The sequence below is a fragment of the Thermobia domestica genome, chromosome 13 (assembly GCF_964235325.1).
Source record: "Thermobia domestica chromosome 13, izTheDome1.hap1.1, whole genome shotgun sequence".
NCBI lineage: Eukaryota > Metazoa > Arthropoda > Insecta > Zygentoma > Lepismatidae > Thermobia > Thermobia domestica.
The window spans coordinates 80,775,090-80,795,747 of NC_137466.1; the positions used below are offsets into that span (position 1 = coordinate 80,775,090).

General features: G+C 35.4%; 1 protein-coding gene across 1 annotated transcript in view; it reads right to left on the reverse strand.

Moving 5' to 3' along the window:
- LOC145667652 (uncharacterized) overlaps positions 1-20,658 on the reverse strand; it is a 388,129-nt gene that overhangs the window by 170,735 nt on the left and 196,736 nt on the right. Inside the window, exon 5 of the mRNA XM_081735111.1 lies at positions 3,781-4,369. Within this exon, the coding sequence (XP_081591237.1) occupies positions 3,781-4,369 (589 nt within the window). The remainder of the gene's footprint in view (positions 1-3,780; positions 4,370-20,658) is intronic.

The following is a 20,658-nucleotide window of genomic DNA, read 5'->3' on the forward strand; positions in this document are numbered from 1 at the left end:
TTCAATTTCTTCTTTCCATCAACTTTCTTATATCACTATTCACTTTCATTAAGCATCCCTCTTTCTTCTTCTTTATCAAGGACATAATTATGGGACACTGAGGTAAAGATTTAATTTCACATTTTTCACTTACTTTTTCTTTATTGGTTCACGTACTGAAATAATTAGAAACCTCATTTCATATGCAAACCGACAAATTATTGTTATTTTGAAGGTATTGAGTTTTCTTCAGAATCCAGCGGCGGTTATACCCTTCATCACAAAATATGGACAATTAATGTAAACAGTGATTATGGAACAGCATAATGAAGTAAAAGAAAGAAGGAGTGATTACAGCTAACTCCCGAAAACTGCAAAGATTATCTGATATGATCAGGTGTAACGGACCATTTTGGCACATGGTCCTTACAGTATATGTATGCTTTAGTGTAAATTCGATTTTGTCAATTCCTGAATTAGCTATTTATCTGAAAGTTTTAAATAGTTTGTTTATTTAATCGATTTTATCGTTGAGTCAAAGATTATTTATATAAAGATGTTCAATTTGTTAGTATATATGCAGATTTGGAATTATGAATTATATAATAAATTTCAATTTTCTATTTAAATATTTAACGAAATTATGTAACAAAATAACATGATACATTTTCCTTCCTAATCTATTGTACATTTAATCTAGAACTCTTTCTCATACATGAAATCTTAAATTTATTTGTGAAATGTTCTGTAAGAAGAAGAAAAGTGGTAGATACAGAAGATATATATAAAAAAAGATTATTGATGTATGAAGTTCCTGTCACAAAAAATATTACTTATGCTTTGTGATTGAAAAGTTTGAATTATTTCTTCACCAAATACACCATATTGTTTACAAGGATAGTGTTAGTTAATTTGGTGCATAGAATAATAATTAAGCAATTAATTATTTATTTATTGTGGATTTCTATTACCTAATATTCAATTTGTTTTTTCTTTCCTGAAGTCCTATAAATATGAGAAACATGTACGAGTAAACAGTTAGGATCCCTAACAATATTTTATCACCTGAATACGCCGTACTTCTCTGTCGTAGGTGAAAATAGGTACCGTAGCTGTTCTTGGCAGATGATAGCATATCTGGTCTATAGTGGTGAAGCGTACTGATGGTGAATGCGGCCGTATAGCATAGTCTAACGCTAGTCGCAAATGTATGTTAATCAGGATACTATAATAGTCACGGTGAAACTAAATATTTGAGGCAACGCTGCATATTTAGCCACATGGTGCCTATAGAGCCCTGTCTATTGCGTCTGTAGCGTATTGTTCTCTTTGAAGACTTCACGTCTGTGGTAAATAATTAATTGTAAAACCTGATTGAGACATGTATTATGAGGCGTTATAGTCATACGCACTTCATTCCCGTCCATCATCCTAATGTTCTTTTCTGTGATATTGATCAACTGTTAACTGCCATTCCAGCTATATCTAATAGTCATCAGTATTTCAGAAGACCTTTCGAATAGTACCAATCACTTTCACATTGCTGCGCACCACGACCGGGGGACTTGGCAGCGTACCTTTCGATATCCAGGCCAACATAAAATTTTTAATCTATTTGGAACCGTCTTGTGTTGCCTTGGTGATGTTCGTAGGAGTGACTCGGCGAGGTGAATGGGCGGCTACACAGGATCCAAATTCGTGAATATTCACAATGCTTGGATTACACAGAACTTTTGAGACCTTTTTATTCTTAAAAATAAAACAAGTAGAAGATAATCTAGATTGACTAAGAAGCTCTCCAATTTGAAAACTACTTTGGGCTGGGAGGACAGAAAAATAGGCTGATCCTCGTGATAATCCTAGAAGATTTAAAGGGTTGCATGTAGAAGGGAATATAATACCATATAGCCGATGCATATATATTACAGGAAGATCTGTTGGAACACTACTTCATCTCCGATATCTTCAGATTATTGTAAGTTAGTATTATTTTAATACATGAATATCTAGATTATCCCAATTCTCAACTTATCGCGGTTCACGATTTAATACCAAAATGCCAGTTATTGAGCTCCAAATTATAATTATCGTAGTCGCACGATGTAGCCCATAATATTTGTGTGCAATCGGAATTATACTTGGTTCGAATCTCCACTCTCCAGGTTACGTTCTTCGTTTTTATCCGACAGCACTTGCTTACTACTTACCAGTTACCGTCCATTTTGCCTGAGGTACACTCATGTCCAAAATTATTGTCGCATGTCTATAAATATTGTTGTAGGAATATAATTTGATAACGAATTCGCCCGGTATTTCTTATGTTAGTATGTGTATAATGGGCAAAGACATGTATGTGGCAAATTTCATGTCAAAAGAGCAGCAACAATAAGAACAATAAATCGAAGTAAAACTTTCTTGTGCATTTAGCAACATTTTGTTTTACTCATTCTAATTTTCGTATTTATAATTCTTTTCCTATGAAATTTACCACAAATATAGATTTCCCGATTATACACATAGTATCAGTATTAAAAGTGCCCTGCAAAATCATTATGAAATGATATTCTTACAAGAAGACAGTTATAGATATGCGACAATAATTTTGGATATGAGTGTACATGTGAATATTAATTTCTTCTTATGTACTCCTTATATTAATACGAGGGTTGTATCAAAAGTAAGGTCTCCAAGGCGCTGGGGACGCCGAGAAACCATTGTTCGTACGATTGTCGCCAACTTTGTTGTATTTGTTGTTCACTACTAAACAAGCTTGCACGCACTTCGCTGGGGTGCTAGCAACCATGTGTTATAGACCTTCCGCTTAATGCTACCGGCAAGTGTGAAGTTCGCGGAGTTATTCGGTTTTTGAATGCAAAAGGCGTTAACCCGATTAAAATTCCTCGCCAATTGACGGGAAGTGTATGGCGATTCGTGCATGGATGTCAAAAACATCCGAAAGCGGTGCAGAGTTTGTATCTGTTATACTGAAATTCACGACGAATAAAGGAATGGAAGACCATCAATCCGATGAGACAGTCCCGGAGGTTGAGCAAATCAGGGACTAACACCTGACTTAAATTGAAAGGACATGTGATCAGAAAGTGCTTCAACAACGACGACAGAGTGAAAGATGAAATTCAACGCTTCCTCAAGCTCATGGTGATATAGGCATACTAAAACTACCATAGGGCCTGCAAAAAGGCATCGACTGCAATGGTGATCCCATAGAAAAACAAATACATGTACAAGCTTTAAAATGACGCAAACATTATTGGAAATAAACATTTCGTTATATTTTTATAAAATAGACCTTATTTGTGGGATTACACTAGTATAATTAAAGGTCAAAGATTAATATATTTTTAATGAACTTCCATTTTCTTAACACGTTTAACATATTTCTCTCTTTACCTCGTATACAAAATTTAACAAACATTTGAAAAATCCTTGGCAATCACCATTCTTTGTATATTTATTATTTATTCCGATTATTACGGTGTTTTTACTAACAACCGAGATATTCTATGTACTCCTCTATTACAATATGCCAATTAAATTTCAGTATGCTTATACTTTCGATAAAATATAGCGTTTACTGCCTCTCCGATAGAATCACAAAGAACTACTAACAAAATGAGAAATAACTATTTTGAGGTTTTATCGAAGGATTCACACCTGACAACGCCCATATGAGTGAATATGATAGTCTTGAAACTGCAAATACATGATTATGTGGAACGACCCATGAGGCACATGGACAACTTAGACAAATACGAAGCCTTATTTGAAAAGATTAATTACCATACTTGCCATCTCCTTGAGCACTGCCTTCTGAACCACTGCCCTCGTAGTAGTCAAGAGCATAACTGCTGTCATCTTCCTTCTCTTTATTCTCGGGTTCCTTGTTATTATTATTGTTGTTGTTCGTACTTCGAGGTGGCCAATCGTTTAAACCCCTTGGTATGATTGGGCGATCTGTAGGAGGTGGAAATCCAAATCGTATTCTGGGTCCCTTTTTAGGTACGGACGATGTCCTTTCATTAATTCCATATTTACTTATGTTAATTTTGTCTTCTCCATCATCATCATCCTCATTTTCATCTGATTCTTCTGACTCTTGTTGACTGGATATTTGTTCTTTGGTAAATTTTGTTCTTTGATTTCCTCTCTTTTCCTTCCTGTCAATCATTTGTCCCCCTTCTGTTTCTTCAATTTCTTCTGAATTTTGTTCGTGTCCATCATCCTCATTAGCTGTTGGTGTTCTTGCAGTGATTGTTTTTGGTGTAGTTGGAGGCACTAACGTTGGATCCATGATAGGTATGCGAGTTGCAGAACATTGCTGACCAACAGCGGATGGGTTCGGAGTTATCAGCAACTGTTCCAAATCGCCCTGCAAATAAATTATAAAGAAAGAAATTAGTAAAGTAGATTGATAACACAAAACAAGTTTAAGAAACAAATAGAACATATCTGATAACATCATTGTTAAGTTATTACAATGCGGATACAAGGTATCGAAGTGAAAGATAGAAATATGATAAATGGTTGCTGATATTTCAAACAAGAATATCGTTTTGAAGCAGATACAAACAAATTCCGGAAATAGTTCATTGTACCCTGTGGGTTAAAAGGAAAAAAAAGAATAGCACATTTTCTGTTTTAGGGCAAGAGGGTTAGTGAGCTAAAAAAGCAGTACGAGCTAGGATCTTTTCTGTTATAGGACAAGAGTAGAGCCGGATTAAGGAGGGACTTAGGGGGGCTATAGCCCCAGGCCTCCACTGTCATCAAAATCTCAAGTGACTGTCCAAAAAAAAAATCATGAAGATACAATCATCATCATAAAATAGAATACGACCAAAGATATGAAACATATTCCTTTAGCTTTCCTATTGTACTTTCATAGAAATGTATTATGTGAAATTAACAGGGGCCACAGTTTTTTCTAGCTCCGGGCCTCCAGATGAGTTAATCCAGCCCTGGACAAGAGGATAGGGTTAAAGGAACAATAAGAACTAGGTTCTTTTCTATTAAGAACATGTTAGTATTTAAAAAATACGAACTAGGATCTTTTCTGTTATAGAGTAACACGATATTTTTTTTTAAACAGGAAAACTAATAGGTTTTGTGGCCGCAATAACGGAAAACAACTAATTACAATCTTCTGTACGCATACTGGTCGAACATGTCTTCAGTAGATTATAGTAGGTCAGGTAGTAGAATAGATAAAGTTAAGTTAAAACTTCGTAATACAATAATAGGACTTTTTCTGGTAACAGGAATTGAGATGAATTGAATAACTGCCTGTTTTCATATTACATAATTTCCCTATATATGGTTATTACATTTATATTTTTTATATACATAGAAAACAGGAAACGCAGCTTGCATTTTTAAATCATTCCCCTCTGCTCCTATTATGGAAGAAGTTTTTTATCTTAAATAGTTAATCCGTTCCACGCTAGCCACATCTACCATCAAGTACTGTTATATGAAGATTCAATTATATCACATTGCACACCACAGTGTTGCCTGGAATTTCGTATATTATGTAATGCATTGATTCTTTGTACATTATTTTGTATATTTCGGTTAACTTTTTATCTATGACAGGTTGAGGTTATTTCTTTTAATGTTTTGCATGTCTAATTTATGTTCTTTGGTTTGTCATTTAATTTACAATTTTATATTATGTATGTCCGTTTTTAACTTAATGCACCAAATAGTTGTTGATATAGGTTGATATTCATGAAATTGTAGTGGTTATAACTAGAAAAAACAATGCAATTGGGTACTAGAAATTAACGATGTTCGATCGTCATTTGTCTACTTCCGTCTTCTCTTCAGTAATCAGTACGTATTATGAAGTTTCGCCGTGTCGTATTCATTTGTTTATGTTGACATTTTTTTCTGAATATAATGTAAAATATTTTTAAAATAAATTCGTTCGTAATATCAAAAATTTTATATACATAATTCTTTAGCGAGCTAATTAAGACGTGAAAATAACCAGTTAATATTGTCCACTTAGCTTTGAAGCAGGAAGTGAAGTTAGGGGATAACGTTATCTTGTTAAAATATACTTAACATTCTTTACTTAGTTATGTACCAATTGTATCGTTGAAATACCATTTAACACTCTTGATTTATCTACGTATATAACAAAGAGTAGGATTAAATGTGCTATTAGTTGGAGACTAAAGAAACGTAAAGAGTGTAATCACTAGGGCTCGGAAATTGAAGACCTAAAAATTGCCTAGAAAGGACCTATAAAAAGACCTAAATATATCTTTTAAAAAACCGACCTGAAAACTGGAAAAAAGGACGTAAAAATAAGACTAATTTAATTAAAATTACATATTTAATTAATATAATACTCAAGAAATGGTCTGTCCTTCTTCGACAAACTGAAGTACAAACTAAAAGAAGAAAAATTCCCCACCCTCACTCGCACCTTGCTGGAAAACATGGTTACTCCTCCTTATCTGACTTGTGATTGTTGCAGACCTGGTCTTATCAGTCCGGTTGATGAGCAATATCTTATCTATTGAATTTTCTTTACTAAAGAAAAGATGTTTAAGAGGTGGTGGTGATTCGAGTTAAAGCCCAAAAAATTTATTGTCGAAAAATCAAGTGCAGGAAAAGACGTTAAGACCTATGAAAAGCATAAAAAGACCAATAAATAAACAAAATAAAACTGAAAAAGGCAAAAAGAAAAAAAAAGGACAATTAAAATCCACCATTTTCTGGCATACAATGACCTAAAATGAACACATATTATGTTAAGTGTCGTCTTCGGGCAATTGTAAAACAAGAGGATTTTTCCTCAACTTCCGGGTCCTAGTAATCACAAACTAAAAATTAGGATTTGTCCTCAACTTCCGGGTTCTAGTAATCACAAACTAAATTGACTTTATGGGTCGTTTACACTTAGTCGATTTGCGTTCGATTCAGTTGAATTGACGTCACTTTCAACTTAATCGACCGTGTAAACGGGACTTCAACTTAATCGCTTGTTGATCGAAGGCGACTAATCGACTGGCAACTGAATTAAAAGACGTTCTATTTTCTGTGGTTGAAATAATTGAACACATCCATCAATCTGATTCGGCCTAGTTGCTTCGATTTAGTGGCAAATGCAGCGAGTCGATTTAGTATTGCGACTAAATCGACTAAGTGTAAACGCCCCATTACTTATCAGCTGTAAAATAGTCACAAGGGCCTTAGCGACCACACGTGAACTGTCAATGAGTCTAAAGGTTATGTTCCCCCCGAGTTGTCATGCCACTGTCGTGCCCTTCAAGTCGATTCTAAGTATGTTGATAATAAAAATTGTAATTGGTTATATCTAAAAAGCTAATAACGATAGGATTACGAAATTTGGTCTGCTACTTCTACAAAATATTTTTAATGCATTAAATAAAAACAACTGTTGTTATAAGATAATAAATGTAGAAATTACATCAATCAGAATATCGTCTAAGACCTATGCTGTACTTGACGTGTAGGAAGTCTGCCTTTCCTCATTGACTAGGGCCGACTGGGATTGCTCTGGTATAGACCATTCCATGGGCCGTACGTAGAACTAGCTATCTCTCAACAAGGATCCGGTTTGTATCGAAAACTCAGGAAAATGCCTCGTTTTCCATTCTTTCCTGTGATGAAATTGGTTTGGCCACATTTGTTTTCGTAGAAAAGTTGGGTTTGTTTGTGTTTTTCATTTACAGTAGTACGGTTGGCACATGTTGGATTGGATTAGGCGGGAGATCCCGAATTTTAATAATTTTTTAGCCCCCTGAATTACCGTAAAAGGGATGAATTGAGACCCAAAATTATCCAAAGCACTAACAAAGTTTCCGACAGAAATTCTTGGTGATATTTGTAAATTCGATCCAGCTATGGGTGTCGAGATATCGATATGGTTCTACCGCTAAACTTTTTCTTGTACGTAGCAGTGAAATCAATGACAATGATGTTACGCTTTGATTAGTTCAACTGTTCATAACTTCTATTCAACTAACCGGTAACTAGCTGGCGCTAAAAGTGTATTGTGTGTTTCTTATGTTTCAAATATTTGTGTGTTGCAATTTAAATTTTCATAGCAATTTTCATTCATGAATATACAGGGTAAACCATCTATTTGGATACACCCTTGTAACTTTTGAATTAATAGTCGAAAATCACTGCAAGTTTGTACCGTGCAAATATCAGCTGGGAAACATTGTTTGGCACACTTTGTCTTACCACAAAGTTAACAGTGTTGCCAACCCATCATAAAGTTTTTTTCTTCAAAAATCACTACGTCAGAATGCAACACATTTGGAATCTACTGTAAAATGAAAACACACACTACCACAATTGTCATGCAGCGTTCCAAACCACGGACGCTACATTATCACAAACATTGAAGAACAACTAAATTTTAGAGGGTTATACACCATGAATAACGCAAGTGGGACGGACGGAGTAAAGCGCACAACAAGTAACCTAATGTCGAATACTAACGGTCATCATATGACGTAGTTCAAACAATTAGAAACAAAGTTACAATGAACTCAAATTTTGTCCTTTTCAAAGGACTGTATTTAAAAAAAAAAAAAAAACTATTTACAGAAGTATCAATCCAATTACGTACATGGCTTTCAATAATAATAATAAAATTCACAATGCCGATTACAATAATTTGATATCTCAAACCATTCGGGAGATATGAAACAAATGGCAAAGTTTGATATAAGTATTCTTTCTTAAAGTGATGTATTTGTAGGAAGTTTTTTTTTTTTAAATATTTTATTTACTTTGCTTTTATAGCATTGCAACAATATCTTTTAGTAGGTGTAATCATAATAAGCTCCCGCAATTAAACACTTTTAAGCAGTGTTGCAAACGCTAACCGTTTTTACCATATCTCCAGAACAGTTTGAGATATCAAATTGCTGTAAATTGCATTGCGATCTTCACATCTATTGAAATCATCTATGTAATTGGATGATGTATTTATCTACGTTTTTTTTAAAAAAAAATCTTTTGGAAATTTGTTCTTATTTATTCGAAATTCATCATACCATATTTATAGCATTAGACACTAAAGATGTACATTGTCCTGTTTGTCTCATTTGCTTTATTACTGCTGTAGAGGTCACCAAAATTTGAATGTCTGTAATACCGTAGCACCCTTAGTTTGCAACACTGCGTTACAAGTATAATACTGTATGTGTTTCGTTTTACATATGGATTTGAAATATATATTAATCTGACATAATGTCGTTTGAAGAAATACAAGTTTATGTTGGGTTAGTAAAACTGTTAATCTTGTAGTATCACACAGTATGTCTAACTATGTCCCCCAAAATTTCGGCGGTATTTGTTCATTAACTAAAAAGTTACGAGGGCGTATCAAGATAAAGGTCCACCCTGTATATATGTGCTTCCTTCTATTATTGTTAATAAATTGCCCCATACACAGATTTGGATACAAGGAAGACCCCGATAAGTGTGTCCCGCTTTAGGCTTAGCAAAAGTTAGTAATCCTACATAGTAGCATCTAAGATGTTCTCACTTTAAACAAACCACTCTAACAACGTCGATCTTTCCAACAAACATAGGTGTACCATCATGACATCAAATAATTATAGTGTAATCTGAATTGTGGATCGTTATATAACTATATTTGTAATGCTCTGTAAATATAAGTTGGTAGCCTTTGCAAATTAGAAGTGGACCACTTGATATACAGGGTGGCACAGAGAAACGGGAAATATAGGATTAGCAACACGTAGCGCTGGCATTTGTTCGGGACTTACAGACAAGATTGAGAAGGTTTTGTCATTTAATAATAGTGCAGCATTGGAGTGGTGCGGAATGTGTGTTTGCCATGAAAGTATTTGATAAAAACAGTGATATTCCATGTCCTCTGAGGTCTTCTAAGTGCAGTGAGGATTATGTCTATCTGCAGTGGCGTATTTAGGGGGGTGCTTTCCGGGCTTAAGCTCCCCTGAAATCTTACTTAGTATAGTAAAGTAAATGAAATATCTTGCAGAATTTTCACATTTCCAGGCAAAGCCCCTTCCCGAAAGTTAGCAAAGCCTCTCCCGAAACAAAATCGTAAATACGCCACTGTCTATCTGTAGGGACGTGTCCAAAGCAATGTGGACAGCACATGTCCTGCAATCATCGCTAAACTGAAACAGTAAAATAGAAAAGAAATCACGACATTACTCGAGACAAGGTACACCAAACAATCCAGTGAGTTTCCACAGCAGACTATCAGGCTGTGTACGGCGAGATTGAACATGTAAGTATTCAGAAGCGACACGTGTATGTCATTGTGAATGCAATAATTAATAGGATAATCTGTACATGCATTTCTATAATTAAATGTACAGTAATTATCCTGTGTTTATTCCTGGATTTTACATCAACTGAAACTTTCCCGTTTCCCTGCGCCATCCAGCATTATCTTGACAGAAGAACACATATTTTCGTTCTATGTTGCAGAATTAATAATTCTAGCTTTATTTGTATTCGTATGCGTGAAGCACTATTTCTGTTACTTCCATGCGTATATACATACATTTTAACATATAAATACGTGTTAAAATAAATACATATCGAGAGATGAGAAAGGCTATAAAAAATACACACATTTTATATGGATTTATAGCACTTATTTTTTTTTTTTTTTACCATCCTTTAAATAAATGGATTACTGAAGGATCTTCTGAAGACATAGCTTTTCTTTTCTCTCGTTGGATACACTAATACTGAATATAATACCAGAATAAAAAAGGATATCCCCACAGTGAAAGTTTTAGGTGAGAGTCGTAAACACTTCCCTTCTCGCTAGAGGCTGGAAAGCAAATAAATAATACATAACACATCTTTCCTTGCTTATAGAGTTAAAACGGAGACACAGATCTTCAATAGGACACAATTTCCTTTATTTTTTTCCTAGCTACACGCACTACGGTACGGCAATAAGCAGAAAATAAAAGAATTGAGAAGAGGTGTTATGACTATTTTTATTTCTATTGTTTTTCATCTCTCTCTCTCATGGAAGTTTTTTTTTTCAATCAAAATGAAAAAAATTTCACGATAGAGAACAGAAAAATTTATGTCAGTGCTGTATAATGTTTAGCACTAAAAATCTATAACTTGCTGGAATTACAACCTAAGTATCTCCGGCTTTTATTGGGCGATTTATGGTCAGCATAACGGCTCTCACCACCTTTCTAGCTTTCTAGACCAGAGTCACTACCTCTCAATTTGAATAGTTCTGCTCCGAAAGACATGAATCCAGGCCTAAAGGCATTCAAAGTACACGTGCTTAGGTCTATGTTGAACATACCTAATGTTTAGTACTGGATGCAATGTTTTGTCTGAACTGTCACGATCAACATCAATGTTATTAATGAATTGAAATGAAATCTGTCAGTTTAACGTCTCATGATTATGCCCGTTAGGCTAAGGGAGACGATGATTAAGGCAAGTGAATGATGATGGAAGAATTGATGGCATGACAAAGTGGGAGGAAACGGAAATACTCCGAGAAAACCCACGAACATGATGTTGTCTACCAGGAACTTACTTGGCAGGGTGTCGAACCAGGGACCTCACGCACCAGAGATAAGCGCTCTACCATTGAGTGACCTTACCCCCATTGTCAATGGAATTGCCTCTGGTTTCGGGGTAGGCTTTAATGGTATCCTTAGCCATAAGTAGTTCAGGATATTAGTGGTAGTTGAGTAACAGATACAAATAATTAAATTTCTAGTCTTAGCCCTTTAGGCTAAAGGAGACAAGGATTAATGTAAGTTAATGAGTATGAAAATATCGGTGGAATGAGCAGCGTTTCTTTCAGAAAGAACGTTTCGGGGGGGGCACACTTAGTATTAGGAGGGGCACTGCTGGTACTATTCTATTTGTTATTATATTATAGACGTATTATTTTAGTCTCTTCCTAGGAGGCAATCTCAGAGCTTCGGGGGAGGCGGCAGTGCCCCCCCCCAAAAAAACATGTCTGGAAGAAACACTGGGAATGAGGATATGGGAGAAATCGAGAGAACTTCGGAAAATCTCACGTAAACGATGCTCACCACAAACTCACATGGCGTGCCATCAAACCATGGATTAATCCTTAAAAGAGCACATTTTTAAACATGGATGAGCGAAATGAGCGACTGACGATTTTCAGCATTATCTGATGGTGGCACATAACAATCGATATGTGAAGCACGTAAGTTTTAACGTAATTGAAAGGGATCAGTAATAATGTGTGGCAAAGCAATGACCAGTAATAGAGTGATTCAATTAGCTTTGCAGACCTGGTTCATTTTATAGTTAATTTTTTAATGACAAGTAATCAAATCAAGTCCTTGCTCTTTACAAACTATAAACTCCTAATCATAAAGCAAGTTGCTTCCTTCTTATGCACGAAGTTTACCAAACAAGGAACATCCTTGGTTTAGCATCCCAGTTGAAAACGTGTTAACTGAATGATTTTTGAAAATTGAGAGATATCACCACATGACTAAGTACTTATTAGATATTTGCGGTATAGGGAAAAGTCTGTTTCAAAGCCCCCTAGAATTGACTAAAAAGAAGCATATACGACAAGAAAATAAATTAAATAATCAATGTTACGGCAGCAAAACGCGTTAATTTGCATATGACATATGATAATCATATTTGCTATATTCATGGTGTTCTCTTTAGAGAAAGATGGTTATGATAGTGAAAATTGTCATATCTAAGATTCCCAACTATGAGTTGACCGTGACAAATATTTTATGATAACTGTGTGCATACTCATTTTTCCATGGATAATTTTAGATGCGAGGAACATATCTGTTACTGGACAGATTATAGGCTATATATATATATATATATATATATATATATATATATATATATATATATATAACTATAAAGCTAGATATCTAAAGAATACATGATTACTTTATTGCTACTGATATACCATATATCTATATTTTATAACTCATAGGTTCCTTGATTTCCATTTTTGCACCATAATTGCAAGATACGCATATTTTTATATACTAAATTCAAAAAAGTATCATAATCATAATCAGAAACAAATTTAAAAAATACTTTTACTTATGCTATATTCTAATCAAAAGTTCAGAGTCGTTCTTACTGCGATAAAAGAAAAATTTGGTCTTGCTAAAAATAGAAATCATCATCATTTTTAAAGGAACATCTTATTTTTAAAGGATTTTCAATTCAACTTAGAAAACAAACGCCATGAACATACACAGAAGAGACAGAATATGTCAATTGATCGATGCTTTTCCTGAGAATTGCGATTACGTTAGTTGCAAACTTGCATTTTATTTATTTATTTATTTATTTATTTTTGTAACCAACGTACCGTATATTTATTATTCAAGGGACGAAAAGACTGAGTACCGGTATTTTAACTGTCCCAGTAAAAAAAAAAAGTCCCGCGGAAGAAGACGTAGAATTCCTGATTAATCTCACTAAACCGGTACAGTGAAGAACAATCATCATTTCAAACGCAAATCATCTTATATTGTTTCATTCAGAACGAAAGAAATATCAATACAGGGTGGGCCATCAGTCGCTGGACATTAACAGTTATTCAGTTGTTAGTTGAGGGGGGGCACAGTGGCTTAGTGGTAGAGTGCTTACCTCTGGTGCGTGGGGTCACTGGTTTGACCCCCGGCCAAATAAGTTTCTGGGTTTTCTCAGGATACTCCCGTTTCCTCCTACAACTCATTCCACCAATTCTTTCATCATCACTCACTTGCCTTAATCATCAGTCTCCGTTAGTCTAAATGCCATAATCGTGGGACGTTAAACTGAAAGATTTCATTTCATTTGATTTTTAGTAGTCAGTTGATTAGAGCAGTAGTAGTTAATTAACGTATATAATCTATGGTTTCGTGGATAATACGTTGTAAGAAGTAATTTTATAAAAGACTTAAACCTTGTTACGTTTGTAATTAACCAAGTTTAAATGAATATTAAGTTATCAACTGCTGAACACATGTTTGTACTTGAGAAGTGGTGGTTACATAACCAAAATAACCAAGATGTAATGAAATGAAATCTTTGAGTTTTACGTCCCACGCTTATGCCGGTAAGGCTAAAGGAGACGGTGATGATGAGTAATGAATGAAATGGTGGAATGAAGAAAGTGGGAGGAAACGGGAGAACCCCGAGAAAACCCACGCACACGGTGTTTGTCCACCACAAAGTTCACTTGGCGAGGGCTGGGATCGAACCCGGGGCCCCCAGAGCTGAACGCTCTACCAATGAGCCACCTCAACCCCTGAAGATGTAATTAAATTACAATATATATATATATATATATATATATATATATATATTTTGCAACGATTTTCGAACAATATACCTCCATCTCGACTAGCTACTGACAACTTAAAGGTTTGAACGGAATAGGTCTATTAGTAGATTTTACAAGACTAACAGTAAATGAGCCAAAATGTGTGACTACAGAGGGAAATTTTATGACCGTAATCAATGTTTTGTGTAACCTCTAACCGAATTAACTCTGAAACCATACAGTGAATAGAATAAAACAATTTCATAGTTCATGAATAAATAATTCATTTCAAATTCATTTTTGACAAATGACTTATAGCTCAATGCAACGTTTATCGTAATTTTAGAAGATCAAAGAATTACCTAGGTATAAAGGTGTCCCCTTTCTCTCTCCTGTTCCCTTAGGGAGAAGTTATGAAGGCTAGGGGAGGGGAAACTCCACTCTTACTCAAACTTTAGCATAGCAGACACGGAAGCTGATACACTTAGCATCATGTTCCGATTGGCCTTTACCCTACACGTCTTCCCAGTACCCAGTTTACAAGATTGGGTAAACCCCTAAGCCGCATTTGGGGAAGGGTACAACGAGAAATAAATCCTGTCCACACCAGGCACTGAACTCGGGTCGCCTAATTGATAAGTAGATGTCTTATCGACTATGCCACAACTTCAGAAAATATGTGTATATAAAATAATCTGTAAATCATTTCTATTAAACCATTCATATCATATACCAATCTAAAAATCTTTCTTTCAGTTTAACGTCCCACAATTGTACCCTTTAGGCTAAAGGAGCATGCCCGTATCCACGGGGGGCAAGAGGGGGCCGGGGCCACCCTAAATTTTGGCTGGCCCTCATAAAATTTCACGGTAGGCTTGCAAATGAACTATAATATGGTGATGAAGTATACATGATGTTGTCCACCACAAACTTACTTAGCCCGGAATCGAACTAGATACCCATGCATCAGAGGTACGTGCTCTACCACTGAGCTACCATGCCCCCCTATAAGCCTACTTTTATGATTGTTTAGTGTAAAGATTATTATTTGGAAATTCTAAGTACTTGTACCGACGCTATATTAATTCTATTTAGAAAGTCCTCTCTTAATACATTTTTTTTTCTTTACAAAATTGTTTCTAAGAATGATAAATTAAGATAACGTCATTACGGCTATTAATTTTTGTTCGTCCGTACGTTTCCAGTGTTAAAAACAAAATAGAAATTATATGTTTTTCCTTTAGTTTTTAAAAGTACTTCATCAGAAGTAGTTAATGAGCATAGGGAGACAAACGTCCTGCTCTTAATGACATCTAACGAGTAAACGCCTCTCTTCCACTAATGAAAACACAACTTAATGAAATGAGCAAGAAATTGATTTTTTTCCTTGTCGTGAATGGAAAAGAAACAGTACTTGATGAGTTCCTGTATATATATGTGTGTGTTGCTAATTGCTATCAATAGGCAAATTCTAATAAAGAAACGCTTCCTGAAATCTGCTATTGTTGTTTGTTAATTAAAGCACTTTCCAGTAAAAATAAAAAAGAATGATTTTTTATCAGTTAGGTAAATATTCGCACTTTTTATCGATGAAGAAATGTCGGTAGTTAAGAATAATTAAATTGAACAGAAATGTCGGTAGTTAAGAATAATTAAATTGAACAAGGTTCTCAAGAAATAATAGAGATTAAAAATATAATATTGAGCGCCTAAAACACCATTGTTTACCTAGGCGAGTTTCCCAAACTGTGCGCCGCGGCGTCCTAGTTTACAGGGGTGCCCACCAAATATTTTGGAAAACTTTTATTGAATTCACATAGTTTCAGAATGACATATGCAGTGGCGTATTTAGGTGGGCGGCTATCGGGCTCAAGCCCCCCCTGAAATTCCACATACAACAATAATCCTTCCTATCATTTCTCAGGAAAAATATAAGTACTTATTCACGTGTTGTGCATAGCCCCCCCGAAACAAAATCCTAAATACGCCACTGGTCATATGTATGATGGCAGTTAAACACAACAACACACTCGGCAAGCCTATATGATAAAAGTACTAGGTGTGTTCAAAAACATCGATCTTGTTTCCCCGCGTAAACCAATGAAGCGCAGGTTACTTTCTTCGGTATAGATGTAGACTTGACACCCATGTGCAGTACCCCGGATATTACCCCGGATGAATTTAAACCAGTAAACATAGTCTCATAAACCTCCCATCCTTCCTTGAACGCTTGCCACAAACCTCATGAAAATCGGACTTCAGTTAGAAATTCTAGACCCAAATGAAATCCGTGAGCTTTAAAAAAATCACTCTGTATAAAGCAGGCTGAATAGTCCCTACGGAATGACGGATCCATACTAAAGTACGGATCATAAACTCCTCAACTTCGTGACCTGTAACCCGGAAGATACAAAAGCATTCATGCCCATGGCCCAATATATTCGGTAAAACCATAGCTCGAACAGACCATATGTGACGCAGAGACTACGAAGTTTCGACATGCAGAAGGAGAACCTTGGGTCTCGTAAGTACTTCTAACTATAGTATGATTCTCTACGTCTTTCTTCTTCTTCTTCTTCTTCTAACAATATCTATCATCTTGTCTGCATGTCCAAGTACTACACTGAAAGATAACTGTAAGTGTCAAACAAAATGCAAGCATATGAGAACCATAGAAATTAAGAACTAAATACATATCTTTCTTATTAAGGATGTCAAAAACTAAGCGGGAAAGGATCTAAAACTGCCAAAACAAAATCTACCGCACAACATAAATGATACCCTTAGACCAGGATGTATTTTGTTATTGTTATTATATTTTGTATAGTCTGTGTTCAAAACACCTATATAATTTTTCAGAATGGGAAAATGAATAAACATACAGGAAAATCATATTTGAAATACTCAGAGTATTTTGATTGAGAAAAAAAGGACACATTAGGAATTTACATAAATATTCGAGCTTGAGTAATGCATATCATTAATCTACCATAAAATTCTGTAGACTAATAATGCTGAAAGAATTTCTGTTGCTTCTGGGCCATAAACGGTGCATATGTTTGTCCGGGTCTGAGAAGTGAGACGCACAGCTGGGTGACGCAGTCAAAAGTTTAACGTCCCACGTTTTATGCACCGAGACTAAAGGAATTGATGTTTGTAAGACGGGAGGAATGACAAAAGTGGGAGAAAACTCACGCACACAGTAATTGTGCTGCACAAAGCCCACTTGAAGGGAGCTGGGATCGAACCAGGGACCTTAGGCGAAAGAAGTGAGCGCTCTACCATTGAGCCACCGTGGCCCAGGTGATTCTGTCATAGCTGTTGTATAAGGATACTCTTTTATATGGTGAAATATTGCTTTATGTTTTCCTTAAGAACAAGAATTTTAATTGTATGATTTTATTGATTTCTTCTTGCTTTACTAAAATCAATTTGCTCTATATATAAATTTTACCTTATTTAAATAAATATGACTTTCTATTAATACGACGTATTAATAATATACAGATACTTATCAATCTAATAGAAACGCTCAGAGTTGGGGCAATGATCGAGCAGCAATAGCAGCTCCGATCTGTTGGTAATGGTGTGAGGGGAACCTCCATACTACGTGAGAAGCAGTAATACGGTAGTATTAGTAAACTGAGCAGATGGTGATGGAGTGTGTCGCAAGGAACAGTATCCAAACGCGATGACGGCCTACAAAATTCACAGCAAAACCACATCGGCGAAGAGGCCCTCAGTGACAGGCATCGGCGCAAATCTGTCTTTAACATTGGGAGGGACGGGTAAGACCGTTCCCATATTATATATATATATATATATATATATGGTCGAAGTGAGACAGTATGCGCGGTGGTATGCCATACCGCCTCTGGTTTTTCAGTAATGAGGACATACCGTCCCTGGTTTTTCAGTGATCAAGACAATATTTAAATAACCGGTATGTTGAGTCAAAATCATAATGAAACATATCGCCTCTGTTTTCTTCCACTTCGAACACTATATATACATATATATATATATATATATATATATATATATATATATATATATATATATATATATATATATATATATATATATATATATATATATAAGCGATGTTCAAAATATTTATGAAGTTGAAAAACAATGATGGGAAGGATCAGGGGAGCAGAATTGTCTTCAGTGGCGTATTTAGGGGGCTATGGGGCTCAAGCTCCCCCCGAAATAAATTTTTGGTTTTTCGCATTCCACGTACAACAATAATCCTTCTTACCATTTCTAAGAAGGTCATTGGCTTTCCACTTTCTTATGTTCTTTGTTCAGAAATAATACTGTATTTTTCAAACTTCATTCCATTTAAGAACTACGTCCTTTTGTTCTTTCTTTTGTTCTTTCTACTTTTCTGTTTCTTTTTCTTGACGTTACTGTCTTTCATTTCGTCTGTCATACTTTATCGACCGTTATCAGTTGTGATTCAAGTCGGCCGTCATCAGTAACACCAAAATTAAGAGGAGTTGATAAGCGAAACTGGTGTTCCACACCAACTTGCGCGGATATCAACATGACAGGACTTTAGTTATTATAACAAAGGAAAATTTATATCGTTTAGTTATTTTTAACAGAAGGAAATGTTTGAATTAAAGAAAATCAAAACGGAGTAACAATTAGCCCGGGAAATTAGGAAGGCCAAGTGGATGCTTCCTTTTTCTTGTATGAATAGAATAAAGGGTTAGATTCATTCCTAAATTTTTGTATCATATCATATAGGATTTATCGGTTTGCAATTCTTGTCATTATAACTTCAATTTATGCATAAATTAAAATATATTTAATTCTCAAACTCAGGTGGGCAATTGCCCACATCCTTCCTTCTGTTGGGCATAGCCCCTCGAAACAAAATCCTAAATACACCATTGGTTGTATTCAACATTGGGAGGTGGGCAGATTTGAGGCTTATTCTAGAGAAGGAAAATGAAACTCATATTACGGTAGATGAATCTGATCAACTGTTGTAGAGATACAGGGTGCCCCACAAAAAAGCAGGAAATTTATTGTAGATTCTGTAATATGAGGTGGGCACATATATTTTCATTTATATTTTACTGACACTGTCACTTGAATTTCATAATCAATGCAAGTGCTCAAAATGATTCCCTTTGGCTTCCACACAGCGGCGTAGACGTTGTAACCAATTTCCGGTGGCAATTTGGATAGTTTGAAGTGTAACTTTGTTCAAGGCGTCTGTCAGTACAGCTTTCAGGCCATCAATGTTTGTGATGTCTTTCCTGTGTTCTTGAACCTTCTGTAGCAGTATACCCCAAATGCAATAATCCATCACGTTGAGATCTGGACTTTTAGACGGCCAGTCGTTAGATTGGATGAAGTCAGGAGTATTAATTCTTACCCATGTCACAGTATCGATTACTGTATGGGCCTTCGCACCGTCTTGTTGCCATGTCCATTCGTGATCGCCAATAACTGTGTTAATGTCTTGGAACATCTTGGTTCACATACGTAATATACACAATGGAACAGCACAAAACTATACAACTGCACATAACACATTATTGCACATACAATCGCTCTTATTGTAGAAAATCCAAATTTCCTGCTTTTTGTGGGGCACGCTGTATATTAGGCGTTGTAGATGAAGTAGTAGTACATACTGTATCAGTATTACAAATCAATGCCGTGAACAAATTCTGAAATCTGAATACATGCATATTTATAATTGGTATGTTTCTAATTAGGCATCCACAAAGATCCACGATAAAATTGCTTTATAATAATATAAATAATAACTTCCCCCAAAACTATGAAGAAAGAATATCAATTATATATGACGCAACAATACTCTTCGAGAAAAATAATGATAATCTCAATCAAGGGCGCCGATTTCTCTGTAACTTTGGGGGGGGGGCATTCATAAAAAATGCATAAAACAATACATATAACAAGAGAAAATACACATAAAAATACATATTTATAAAAATACACGTGAGCTTTGGGAGGCTCGGGCCCCCGACTCTCCAGGATGGGCGCCCTTGATCTCAATAACATTACAGGAATCGTTACAGAAATCTGACGCAAGTCATATACACTTTAGTTAACATACGTAACCTTAAGATTATGGTGAAAAATATTCCAGCAATTGAATTCTTTTCTTTGCTTACAAAGCATCCTCTACCAAAAGAAAAATTGGGACACGCGGAAATACGTAGGAACAAACCGTGGTTCGAACTAGCAGAAAAGAGAAAACAGGCAAAATTACGTTGGCTACAAAATCCGAATGAAATAACTACACAAAATTTCGTAGAGATCAGGCGGGAAACTTCCAAAACTTTCAGAACAAAGAAACTCAATTT